General features: G+C 42.1%; 1 protein-coding gene across 1 annotated transcript; it reads left to right on the forward strand.

Moving 5' to 3' along the window:
• Window positions 1-273: 273 nt before the first annotated feature.
• GATM (glycine amidinotransferase (L-arginine:glycine amidinotransferase)) lies at window positions 274-13038 on the forward strand (the record flags this gene model as incomplete). Its single annotated transcript, XM_010149478.1, has 8 exons — window positions 274-489; window positions 5555-5750; window positions 6910-7100; window positions 8346-8483; window positions 8778-8942; window positions 10767-10830; window positions 10933-11049; window positions 12739-13038. Coding segments are annotated over 8 exons (1200 nt in total), but the record flags the coding sequence as incomplete, so codon positions are not given.
• Window positions 13039-13271: the final 233 nt, after the last annotated feature.

The raw sequence follows: 13271 nt of genomic DNA on the forward strand, positions 1-13271 counted from the left end.
GGCTCACCCATGCCGCCTCCCCGGTCAGCAGCGCGGAGGTCAGGGTTTCCAGCCGCCGCCGTCAGCCCAGCTGAGTGTATTTGGGAGGGCGACTTGGCCTTCCCGCATCTAGCCGGCTGTGCGTGAATCAGAAAGGCCGTCACAAACGGTGTGTTCCTGTTTGCCCCCGAATAACGGGCCTTGCTTGGGGACTGCAGCGTAAGGCACTTGTGGACTGAACCATTGCTTGTTGCATTGTGTGACGGAAACATAATTTTCATTCTTATTTTTAAGCTTGGAAGAGTCCTGATGGGGTGGGTGCAGCGATCTTACCAGAGCACCCAGGCAGCTACGGCCTCCCACAACACCTGTGCTGCTGCTGACAAGGCGACGAGCCCCGAGCCCAAGGACTGCCCTGTTTGCTCCTACAATGAATGGGACCCCCTGGAAGAGGTCATTGTGGGAAGGGCTGAAAACGCTTGTGTCCCACCTTTTTCTGTGGAGGTTAAGGTAAACAATAGAAAAAACCCGGTCTTAAGTAGGAAATGTGATTTTTATATATACAGTTTGCTTAAGTTTTACAGTGTGCAAGGTGTGATGTTTGCTTTTGAGGATTCTTTCAAAGTAGTTGTTTACATCAGTGAAACTTTACAGCATAGCTGTGTTGGTAGGGAATATGCTTTTTCTTTCCAGTATCACCTGAACCGACTGTTTTAACAGAAGTCAGTAGTAGAGAGAAGCTCTGATACGTACAGTCTGCTCTAGTAGTAGAGCCCTGATGCTATCAAAGTACACAGTGTAGCACTAGCGTAGTTGGTAGAACTGTTGAAGGTTTAGTTGGGCTCAAGCTAAGAAGGGTTACCACTTAAGGAAAAGAAGTGTATCTTCTTACTTAATAGTCTGAGAAAGATTGAGTTCTATAGCTGTAGCAGGACCATTCTGTTTAAATAGCTCATACATAACTCACTGGAATTCTTATGTACTACAGTAAGTGTTGTATGGCAGTACGTAGTCCTCTGTTTTTCAGGGGTTTTCTGTGCCTAAAACTACAACAGCGACCTGAATAAATCCACATTTCTTTGTTCTCTGAAATGTATTTTAGAACAGGAACACTCAATAGGTTTCCTCCAGATTTTTGTTGTGTAACTTCCCTGGACTTCAGGGCAGCACCTAATCTGGGCTATCACAGCAAAATGAGCTGGCACACTACTGCTGAAGAGACCTTAGTAAAACTCTAAAGAATATCTTGGCAAAGTTGATCAGAAGGGGAATTCTTCTGATCTGCTCTAGAAGGAGTGGCAAACAAAGATACTGGGAATACGTTTACAGTGCTGGAAATAGTAGTTTAGAGGAAGTTTGGGATGTACATGTGGAGAAGACCTCTCTTTTCCCAGGTCCTTTCTACATTTGTATATTTTTCTTTAGAATCTGGGCTAGGATTCTGGGAAAAACTCTTTGGAGGCGTGTGAATGAATTACTGCATCTTGGTAGTTCAAATCCCCAGATAGAAAAGTAATTGTTTGACTTGCACTGGGACATTTGAGAGGCTTTCTTGGTCCCAGTGAGTGCAGTGAAAACTTTACCGCTCGCTTTGTCATGACTTCTGTTTACTCCTTGAAAGCTGAAGCTCAGTTGACCTCTGGAATCTTGTTTCAGACACTCCAAAGGTATTTTAGCAGCTCCAGAAGAAGTGGATGAGGATTGGCATTTCTAATGCACAAGTGCGTGTCTGTGCATTTAGGTACTTAAAACTGCCATGATGAATGTACAGAAAGAGTAAGGGGAAAGAAGTGTCAAACTTTGAGGCTTTAAGTGAGACAAAAGTAGTGGCGAAGGGCTTCCTTTAATGCTGGAAAAAATAATCTTTCAGATGCCTAGTTGCTGAAGTGTGGCATGCAATGTAGCTAGCCTGGTTCTAGTGCCTGTTGAGCCGTAACTGGTCAGGTGAGGTCAGAACTGTGCTTTCTGTTACATGCAATATCAAAAGCTCAGTGAGGAATGCCAAGATACCTCCAACTTATCTAAAGCTTGCTTTATGTAAACTGCCGAGGCTAAAGAATACACTGGCCACGACAGGTATCAGTAATAGAGCGTGCCAGCTGAGATGTGGTTTCCTCTGGTTTTCTCTGCTTTTGTCTTAAATTATGCTGTAGAAATGCACTAGTAACCAGTAACCTTACCTGGGGGTGTTGCTGAATAGTCTGAGCAGTAGTCCAAACCTACCTTGCCAATACTGAAAGTCATTGATAGCTTCAGTTACTGTTCAGGTCTCTCTGGCTGAAAGGTAAGGGGTGTGTGTGTGTGTTGTCCCAGTGTAGTACAGCAGCCAGCACTCCTTGTTGCTGTCAGCAGCAATACCAGGGTTGATGTGTAGCACATGCATTCTGCCAAGTATGAATGAGAGTCATCGATTATAAAAAAACCTCACAGTTTAAAACTAGCAAATTTAGGTTGTATAAGGAAAAAATGATGTTTTGGACCTGAGATAGTTTAAAAACATCTCAGCTTTTAACAGTTTTGGTAAATACTTGCTTTGATGTACTTCTAAGTTGTGTTAGGGTTATATGTGTGTTTGTTTACACAGTATTAAGTGCAGAAGTATGGCTGCATTCAGCACTCTTGTACTCTGAGATGTGGTTTTGGTATACACGAGCCTTTGTGCCATGATGTAGGAATGATGTACTTGGCTTAAGGAGGAGGAAGGAATGAATTGAATAGGGAGCCCTACATATGTGATTAATGAGATGACACTTTACTGTGTGTCCTTTTGGGAGGGCAAAACAGGCTATGTAGGTTATGTAGAAGTAAATGTGCTATTGGGAAACATGGGAAATCTTAACTAGGACGTTAACTGCATTAACTGGGAAGATGCCCTTTTATGAATTAGCACTTTGCTCAAAAATGTCACCGTTCAGGTGTATTCTTCTGAAGCAGTTGACCCCTAGTCAACAGTTGAGCTTTATTCCTTTGTACTCTGCAGTGTTTTTCAGTATGTTTTGTGAATAATAATACATTTTTGGTGAAGAGGGATCGTTATATCATGAGTGAGCAGCTGGGGGGAAAGTGTGTATGACTGAATTCGGCAAAAAGCATTTGAATCTGGATTTCTGTTTCAATGTACTAAGTTTAATAACTGTCATCACTAGCTTTAACGCATCTCGAGAGTGCTAGCATTGGTAATGTTAACTTTTTCCACGACAGATGTTTAAAATAGATAGGAATTATAGGGAGTAATTCTGCTGTTTATTAAGGACAAGCTTTTTTTCACAGCACACTCTTAAATTTCTTTCTGAAAAGAAAGGGTTTTTCTTAAATGCTGCTATAGTTTCTGAAGTTCTCAGGCAGTAGGTTATAAGGTGCATCAAGGAGATTTAAAGCTCTTTTCTGTGCCCTAGCTGCGGTACTTTTTGAATAGTCTGAAATTAGTTGTATGCATTTGAGCAAAGGGGTCTGAAATCTCAACCGTGAATTGGTGTGAAATAGATGTCCTAGTCATATACCCACTTCCTGGTCATTCAGAAGGTAGGGAATATGAGTGGAGTTATGGTGTTAAGCCTTGTTCTGCCATTTCATTAAGCATGGTCATTTCTCAGGTTCGAAAAAGAGCAATACTAGAGGACACTTGGTGAACAGGCGAGCTGCACCTCTTAGGAATTAATGATATTCAAGTCTGTGATGGGTGGCTCTGGAAATAACTAGCTTTACTCTTCAGGACAGATTTGTCTCATTAGCAGAACAGGTTTCCATAGGAATGCTAGGCAGTTCATGTGATCTGCATGTGACTTCTGAACAGCTGGCAGGTCTGAGGAGATCGAGTTACCCAAGATCTGGCTTAGGGAAAAAGTATAAATTCCTTTAGGAAGGATGGGAAGGAGCTTCAGTACTGGAGGAGCAAGATGGACATGTGGAGCCCTTTGTCTGGGCTCTTTCTACAGACGTTAAGGCTGCCTGCAAGGTTGAATTTTCTCTTCCTTCTGGCTCACCTCGCTAGCATGCCGGCAAATATCCAGGAGTAGTAGAGAATACAGTGGATGGCCTGGATTGTGGAGAGAGCAGGCATGCCTTCAGATCAATGGCCTTGCCTGCTTGAGGCTCACTGACTGTACTAGCACGAAAGGAACATCATTGCATTGTTTTTGTCCAGAACTTTGCTTTCTGGAAGGCAGTGAGGCCTGCAGTGTCAGGAGGTGACTTGTTATAACAGCTTACAAACCTGAATGAAGTACTTTCAAAGACACACCAAATCAAAGCGGCATCATTTGCTTGTCTGGATTTTCTTAACCATGAGAACTAGGATGTTATTTTGAATTAGTTTTTAATTTGAGAAGACTGTTACAGGGTTTCAGGAGCAGAGAGTCTAGGCCAGTAAATGATATACTTGTTTCAATCCAACCCTGACAGACGAGTTTCTCTTGCATTTTTTAGACTGTACCCAAAGTATAGCCCCTTCTAGCCAACAAGGCATGTTACCTGTGCTTGAGTTGGCTTTAGAATTCCCGATGTCACCACGGTGACAGTACCAAAGGCGACTACTGATGTATGCGTTTTGGAGGTGAGCTCAAGGTTATTGTCACTTAACAGCATGTCTGCTAGCCTTATTAAATAGCAGAGTCTGCAGGGTTTGCTGTGTTTGCACAAATCTAGTGTAATAAGGACCAAATCTTTCATGGCCCCTTGGCAATACTAGCCACTAAATATTAACTGAAGTGAAATGTAGTCTCTTGGTTTTCATCTCTGATTTGACAAATAATGAGACTTTATATAGGGCTGTAGCTAAAGAGGGGAAGAGACTTCTAGAAAGATTTATTAAGTATTTATAATAGTATTTTCATCAGTACAAACAAATAATACAAGCTACTGACCTATCTATATCCAAAAATGGAGAAACTAACTATCCTGAAAATCCCATCTAAAAGTCAAACTAAACTTGCAAATGGGAATGAAATGTGTACTTACTTCTCCTCATTCCAGAATGGCTTTCCCTCCTTTTTTTCCTGCTGTTCCTCAGAGGACTTTTTTTTCTCTTGGGCATCGTGCCACACGTACCGTTTGCCAGCGGGACTGAAACTATCTGCTAAGCTCAGTGAGCTAAACTGAACTTGGCTACTGCATGGAAGTATTTGTGAAGGCACGAGCCATTCACAACTAGCCTGCCACCTGCGTTTAGGTGACACGTGCAGGTCCTAAAGCATCTGAGTGAAACCTTGCCAGTGGTGTGTATAAATAGAACTAGTAAAGACAAAAAATGAAGACAGCGGAGTCTGACCAGGATAGGGATTCTCAGCCAGGAATAACTGAGCATTTATCTGGAGCATTGAAGCGTCTCCCTTGCTTTCCCACCCCTTTGTCTTAGAAGAATTGGCAGGACATGAACAATTCTTAGTAACTCTATGAAATATTGCAGGATCAGGTAGAAGGCACACTGTGACACGTTAGGGCCGTAGCACACAAAGCAATGGGAAGCCAGTGAAAGAACAAGAATCTTTGAACATCGAGTCGCATCTTATGCCTCTATTTCACTCTGCCAAAATAACTGAGGCTTATTCTTTGTCACTTATCTGTTCTTTTGTTTTAGGCAAACACATATGAAAAGTATTGGGGATTTTATCAGAAATTTGGAGGCCAGAGCTTCCCCAAAGACCACTTAAAAAAAGCTATTGCAGAAATTGAAGAGATGTGCAATATTTTGAAAAGAGAAGGTGTGGTTGTCAAGAGGCCTGATCCCATTGACTGGTCTGTGAAGTACAAAACACCTGATTTTGTGTCTACAGGTAAATGTTCTTTCATTGTTGAAGGCCTTGTCTGTTTAGCTTTTGTCTGAGACCTCTTGGATGTCATCTAGTCTACCTTCCTGCTTGGAGCAGGATTATTGCCAGTGCTGGATGAGGTCAGTGCTGGCTTTGTGTAGCTATGACTTGGAAAATCTCCAGGGATCTCTCAGCTGGTTTGCTGACCTGTTTCAGTGCTGCATGGTCTTCCTAACTAAAGGTGTTTTCCTAATACATAACCTGAACTTGCCCCCTGGAATCAGTTGCCAGATTTCCTTGCATGTTGCCACCACCAAGAAGTGTTCATCTGTTGTGTTTAATGGCCCTGAAAGTAGCCCTAGGCTGTTGGGGCTTTGAGCCCTACTTGCCCTAAGCTGAGGTCCCTCTGCTTCTCCTCACAGAGTGAGCTACAAGACTCTCTTGATTGGCTGTCCTATCTTAAACTATGGATGCTAAAACTGGAAACAGTTTTCCAGGAGGATCTTCATTCGTGCCCAGGGAATTTGAATGTCCCTTTACCCGCTGGCCACATTCCTCTTTGTATAGCACCGTATGGCTTTGGTTATTTGAGAGCACATTGGTTCATGCTCAGCTTGGCATCAAGCATAGTCTCCAGGTGCCTTTCATGTCAGATGTGTTCTGAAGTGGAATTCAAATCCCTTAGGGAACAGACAGCAATAATGTGAAGTCTAATGGGACTGCTTCCTGCATGAGTTCTTCCTCGCATCAGATTCCTCTGCGGTCCCATTACTTTCTAAAAGGACGGCATGTACAGAAATGAGGTCCACTTGGAAAACGTGCTACTCATCATACCTTATAAAGTCGTCCGAGTAATTCATAAGCATCTGTCTAATTAGTTTCCATTAACCAAATGATGAAGTAGAGGTCTGTAGGTTGTGGATGGCTTTTGTCTAGCTGGGAACTTGTTAAGAGTGAGGCTTTGTAGCAAAATGTTGCCCTTTTTTTGAACAAAAAATGTCATTTTCAAAACTTTGAGGTCTCTACTTTCTTCCTTAATTATGGGCTGGTTTCCTGACTTCTGTAAAGATGCTTTCTGCCAGGTTTTTTTGGGTAGAAGTAATGGTAAAAAGGAGAGTAAATAAGCTGAAAGAGCTGAGAAAAGCCAATTTGTCTCATAGGTGAATGGCCCTTTTCCTTTCAGGTATGTATGCTGCCATGCCAAGGGACATCCTCTTGGTGGTGGGAAACGAAATTATTGAAGCGCCTATGGCTTGGCGTGCTCGGTTCTTTGAGTACAGAGCTTATAGACGAATAATCAAGGATTACTTCAACTGTGGTGCTAAGTGGACAACTGCCCCCAAACCCACAATGGCAGATGAGCTCTATGATCAGGTATTGTTCTCATTTGGCTTCAGGACTTTGGTTCTGGTTTTAGGGAATTTTGTTGATAGCTTCAACCCGATATCGAGGTTTCACAGAACTAGGGGAGGTGGGGGGAACAAAGCAAGTCAAGAAACTTGTGGTCTGCAAATATTCTGTAGCCTTTCCAGGTGAAACTGCCTGTATGATTAGGGAATAAGAAGCAGGAAGTTGTGCCTAGAGTTCAAGTCTGTTTTGAATTATTTTGATTACTGGCTGTAAGTTAGCATTACTAAAGAGGAAGGAATGCTAGAAAAACATCACAAAGATTGTTTTAAAGAATTAAGATTCCCTGAGAATGTCCAGGTGTCCTGAGCATATCAGGAAAGTGGGAAAGAATATCTATTTGTCACAGAAAAAACCCTCCATCCTAGTTCTGCATGATAATTAATATTTTGAAAGTTACATAAAGAAACAGGAGGATCTACTCAGAGTATTTAACTTACAAATATTTAAGTGAATATTTACTTTTTTTTTCTTCTGTAATAATTTTGACTCAATTTTGGTATTTGGGGGCCTATTGGAAACTACATTAGAACTGGGTAAGAGCGTCTGTGATAAGTGCAGCAGGAGGTTGAGTGATTGTTAACTCTGGGAACAGTGATACCTTACCAATGATGCAAAACAGTCTTTGTGAAACAATTACTGTGGGGTAGTCTGTCAGCACTCGAAAACTCCCAGAGCCTGTTCTAAAGCATACCTATTATCTACTAGGTTTTTGTTTGTGCTGGGTTTTTCTACCTCACTTGTTCTTAATTGCATTGCTTCTATCGAAAATCTATTTAAATTACTGAAGTTCTACCTTCTGGTTTGTAGTGCTCCATTCTAAAATGTGGAAAAGGTAGGGAGTCCACCTTTGTTAGGAAATAGCTTGCATTCCAGTGTTTGTTGGACTGATCGTTAAACTCCGCTGGTAATGAATGCATACTAATGTTATGGAGACGGTCTCCCTGAATCAACTTCTTGGTATAACCATTGCCTCCTACCTCATCACCTATTCTTGAATGGACTTAAAACCTTTTACTTAAACCCCCACATTTATGCTTGCTTTCTTTTTTTTAATCCCAGTAACAAGTAACTCAAACCACCCCCAAGGAACATGCCAGCTATCGATAGCAACATGTCTTATTTCAAAATACTCTTCAGTTGCAAATTAATTTGAAAATACTCCCTTACCATCTCCAGCATAAACTTGTTACTCTTTTTTTCTATAACCAGGATTATCCAATCCGCTCTGTTGAGGACAGGCATAAGCTGGCTGCTCAGGGAAAATTTGTAACTACTGAATTTGAGCCATGCTTTGATGCTGCTGACTTCATTAGAGCTGGAAGAGATATCTTTGTACAAAGGAGCCAGGTAAACAAAGGTTTCTGCCAACAGCTTTTATAGCATCTTAATGATTGATACTTGTATTTGTGTCTTTTTTTTTTAATTCCTGAGAAGCTTTAAAGTAGTGTTGACAAAAGAAGCTGCTATTTGTAGAATATCTGATACACAGGATGAGGTTGGTTTACAGCTAAGAGGTTAGCTAAAGGCACAAACTTTCATTACTTTTGCTTTAAATATGCATTTAAATAAAACCTTATATAAACTAAGCTTGGATGCAGTTTATATTCTAGCCTAGTGAAACTTACCTCATCCTCTTTTCAGGTTACAAATTACATGGGCATTGAGTGGATGAGGCGACATCTGGCACCAGACTACAGAGTGCATATAATATCCTTCAAGGATCCTAACCCTATGCACATTGATGCCACTTTTAATATCATTGGACCCGGTCTGGTGCTTTCTAACCCAGACCGTCCCTGCCATCAGGTAAGAGTGTAGCAGAGGGGAGAGTGTTTTGTGTTCAAAAATTACTCAGATGGATTAAATCCCTGCTGGATGACTGCTAATCCACAAGTTTATTTTTTATACACTTGAACAATATTAAATTGTTGAATTTAAATTGCACTCAGGCAGTTGTTCAGGGATTAGAGATGTATTTACATCTCAACTTTAGAACTCTCTCAGCGGTGCAATGACCACTGTTCTCCAGTTTTCTGCTACTGCTCTGTGCTTTCCTACTGTGAGGCTAGGTGAATGTGTGTTTCTTCTGATGAACGTGGTTTAATATGATGGAAGAAATCTATTTTGTAATAATATAGTATTGGAGCAAGTCCCTGCGATATACTACTGCTCTGAACACTTCCACTACTTAAATATTTTAATTGTATCTAAGGACAAATTGAGGCTTTTCTGCTGTTCTGGTGAGTCAGCCCCCTTTTTATTTGTATTTTGGCATCGTCTCCTTTGGTATCATTAACTGCATGAATGGAAGAAGGCTGGCATTGCTCAGGCATTCAGCTGTGAATAACTGAGTGAGAAATACTTTGAAGAGCAGGAAAAAGGTGAGATGTAGTTCAGTGTGTAAAAAATCTACTGCACTCTGAGAATAAGTCGCTAAACAGTGCCGTCGGATCAGAATGCCTTCCGGAGAGTAAGCTCACCTCTGTTGGACATGTTAGCTGTATGGTCAGTGCTTGAGGATCCCCGTGATCTCAGGAGCCGTACAACCACGTGGGAATAGCTGAGCTGATGCTGAAGCGGTGGGGTAGAGCGGGGTGCAGCGGAGGCGATGGAGCCACGTGCACAGCATGGCTCTCAGAAGCAGCGTTAGTCTCTTCTTGCAAGTGGCTTCAGTGCAAACGGTCACATTGAGTTACTGCCCCTTGTAATATTCCTTATGAGAGTGTTTTTTAAAAATGTAATTGTAGTCTCTTTCCTCCCCTATTTTGCATTATCTGGGTCTCCTTGTGTTAAAGCCATGTGCTGGGACTTCTTTTTCACGGAAGACTGTCTATCTGCATAGAGATAGATGCAGCTTTCTCTCATAAGCGTTGATCTGGCAGTTCTGGATGATCAGGAAATGGGGGGGAGATGCGGGTGAAAGGAGGCTTTTCTTTAAAATCCTGGCAGGCCAGGCTGGTTCCTCAGTTGTCAGGATCGGAGCTCCACCTCGTGGTAACACTTGATCTCTTCCAAGAGATGAAGAGCTCTTCCAAGTATTATGGCAGTGCAGTTGACAAGTCAGTTCCCTTTAGTCACATCATTCTCCTCTTACTCTGAACTATGTAGTTCTTAAAGGCATTCTAGGGGATAACTTGTGACTCTGTTTTGTTCCCACTGTTAAAGAAAATGTGTATTATGTTTTTATGAAGCACGATGCAAACCTAACTTTGTGGTATGTTTAGTGGTGGTGTTTCTGAGTAGCAGTACAATTCATGTCAATGGCTCTTGCAGTCATAAGGGAAGAAATAATACCAAAACTAAACAATTTAATACTTTAGCACCGTTACGAATATCTTTACTTCACAGGCTCTAAGCTGCATGTGTTACTTTTTGTCTTTCTTAGTATACCTAGTGTGTATAAAACCAGTAGAAGCAAATGCTAGCAATATGCAGAGCTTTAAAAGGCTTAAAAAACGCTTTTATGAAGATGGGGCTTGTAGACAGCACGTGAATGAGGGCAGGAGTAGTGACGGAGGGAAGGGGATGTCATGTGTATTGGAGTAGCTTGAGAAAATGCGCTGTAGGTTGAAGGTCATAATGTGATACTCTAAAAGTGCTGTTTAGAATCTAATGACATCCCTCTTTCAGATTGAGCTCTTCAAGAAAGCAGGCTGGACGGTGATTTGCCCCCCGGTGCCACTCATCCCAGATGGTATTTTTAACTCTTTCTTTTCTAAGAGTTCTAAGCGTATTCTTAAGAGTATTAATATGGGGTGACATTGGTACAGTAGGAGGCTCATTCTCATGTGTCTAGATCACCCGCTGTGGATGTCTTCCAAATGGCTCTCCATGAACGTCCTAATGCTGGATGAGAAACGTGTGATGGTGGATGCCAATGAGACATCAATTCAGCAGATGTTTGAAAATCTGGGTATGTCCTAATATATTTCAACATTATGCTTAAACCAGAATGATCTTCATAAGAGCTATATGTGTGAGGATGGATGGAGTTTTCACTTAGAGCAGTCAAAGCACCAGCACTGGAAAAGGTATCCAAACAATGGGATTGGCAAGTAAGAATCATTCAGTGACTTTTCTCCTGAATACTTCAGCCATATGAATATGGGCTGCTTGCATCTTGTGTCCCCTACAGCTTGCAGCGAGTAAAGGTACAAGTTGCTGCTAGCATGTTTTTGAATCAGCTTCTTAATGTAAAGAAACAGTTGTAAAACTTCAATTTGGAGGTCAAAATCTGTCTTGGAGAAGTTGAGCATCCATGTGGCTGAGTGGTTACCCCTCACTGCCAAAATGCTTTCAGATTTTTCTAGTTTCAAACTCTCTGCACTTTAAACTGTCAAATTAAGAGCACTTAACCCAGGTATTTCTGCTCATTTATGGAGAATCTCAGTCCTGTGGGATGTAACCTCACAATAGGGTGGAATTCCTTTAGATGCACAGTGGCAAAAATTGACAGGGTAGAAAGAAGACTGGTGGGTAGACAAGGAGTCAAGGGAAGTGAGGGGTTGTATTCTAGAGTAGGGAACACTCCCCAGTAGCAGAAGACCCCTTTAAAGGGGGGGAAAAATGATGAGAAGGAGAGAATGATCCAAAGGTTGAAGATGGCAACTGAGAGAACCTAGAAGAAGGGTTGGTGCCCTGGGTCTGAGTGCACTTACTGAGGCTTCCCTCAGCTCTGAGACGACTGCAGGTGAGAACCATGCAATCTAATGTGCTTCTAAAGACCAGCTATGCAACCTTCAGTGAATCGTTCACCTTTTTGATCTTAGCTTGTTTTAATTCTCTGCATGGCCAAGGAGCTGAGGATTTATAACTGCTTCAAAGCTCTTAAAAATGAGGCTATTAGTATTAATCGTGACGCATTTTTCACACTTGAACTTCCCAGTCTGTGTGAGTTCTAAATAAGCTCCTAGGACTGAGGTGGGTCTTCTGGGAACACAACCATTGCTGACCTAGATGATGGATTCCACTGAGCTGCTCCTGAAAGTACCAAGAAGCAAAGATGCAAATGGCCAAACAGGAACTCTTCTGATCCTAGCTGGCCTGTCAGGACTTTGTCAGCTGAGCCACAGCTGAAACATCAGCACTGAAATGAAGCAGGAGGAAGCTTGACCTAGGTAGTAAAGTAGAACAGCCTCTTTCCCCTTTCAGAGGAAGAGGGACTCGGGGCTCTGCACTTTGAATGCTGCTTTTCTTGATCTTTTCTTGAAAGAGCACATTCAGTGTCTGAGCCATAAATGCTCACCCAGATTTATGTAAATGTGCTCTGGTCACTTATTGTAGCAGCATTCCAGCTAATTCTTCACATGCCGCAAAAGCGGAATTCTTCTTTTTATTACTGGCACGTCATAACAGATCAAACACCCGCTGTGCTGCAGGCACTGTATTCCTGAGGGTATCGCTGGGGTAGACCAGCCAGCTACGCTCCTAGCTTGTTCTCTGCCTGCCATGAGGGGAAATAAATTCTTAACAAATGAGTAGGAAATATTTTCCCTCCTTGCATCTGGCCATATGATCTGATAAAGCATTATCTAATGTTGTGATCAAAGCTTGCCACATGAGTGAGAGCTTAACGTTAAAGTATGCACTGTGTTTCTTGTAGGCATCTCCACAATTAAAGTGAATATTCGCCACGCCAATTCACTGGGAGGTGGTTTCCATTGCTGGACATGTGACATCCGCCGCCGTGGTACCCTGCAGTCTTATTTTGACTAGTTCTAACCCAGATAGGCAGCAGCGGTTTAGCTTCTGAAGTAAGCATAGGAAAAGAACTAATTAATGTCACTCGTTAAAATGACTGCGTGAGCTCTTGATCAGTGATGTCCTTACAGTGGTCTGGTAAATGATTTGCCCTCTATGTACTCTTCCCTGTCAGCAGCATAATTGAAACTGCTTCCATCAGTGATACAGGTTTCCTGGCTGGCTTTTTGAAAGACATCCTTCATCTCAGAAGCCTTTCTGTTTTGGCTTTGAATGTCAAAACTTGACAAGACAGCTCAGGGGTCTTGCTAGAGCAGCTTGGCCACTGACTCTGGGCATCTACCTCTGTCTAGTTACTCTATCAAAGAGGCAGCTTGAAGTGTGAAACTTGAGTAAGCTTTTTGTATTCCTTGTAATGAGTCTATTGTTACAATA

Source organism: Eurypyga helias, unplaced genomic scaffold (assembly GCF_000690775.1).
Source record: "Eurypyga helias isolate BGI_N326 unplaced genomic scaffold, ASM69077v1 scaffold30173, whole genome shotgun sequence".
NCBI classification, from domain to species: Eukaryota; Metazoa; Chordata; class Aves; order Eurypygiformes; family Eurypygidae; genus Eurypyga; species Eurypyga helias.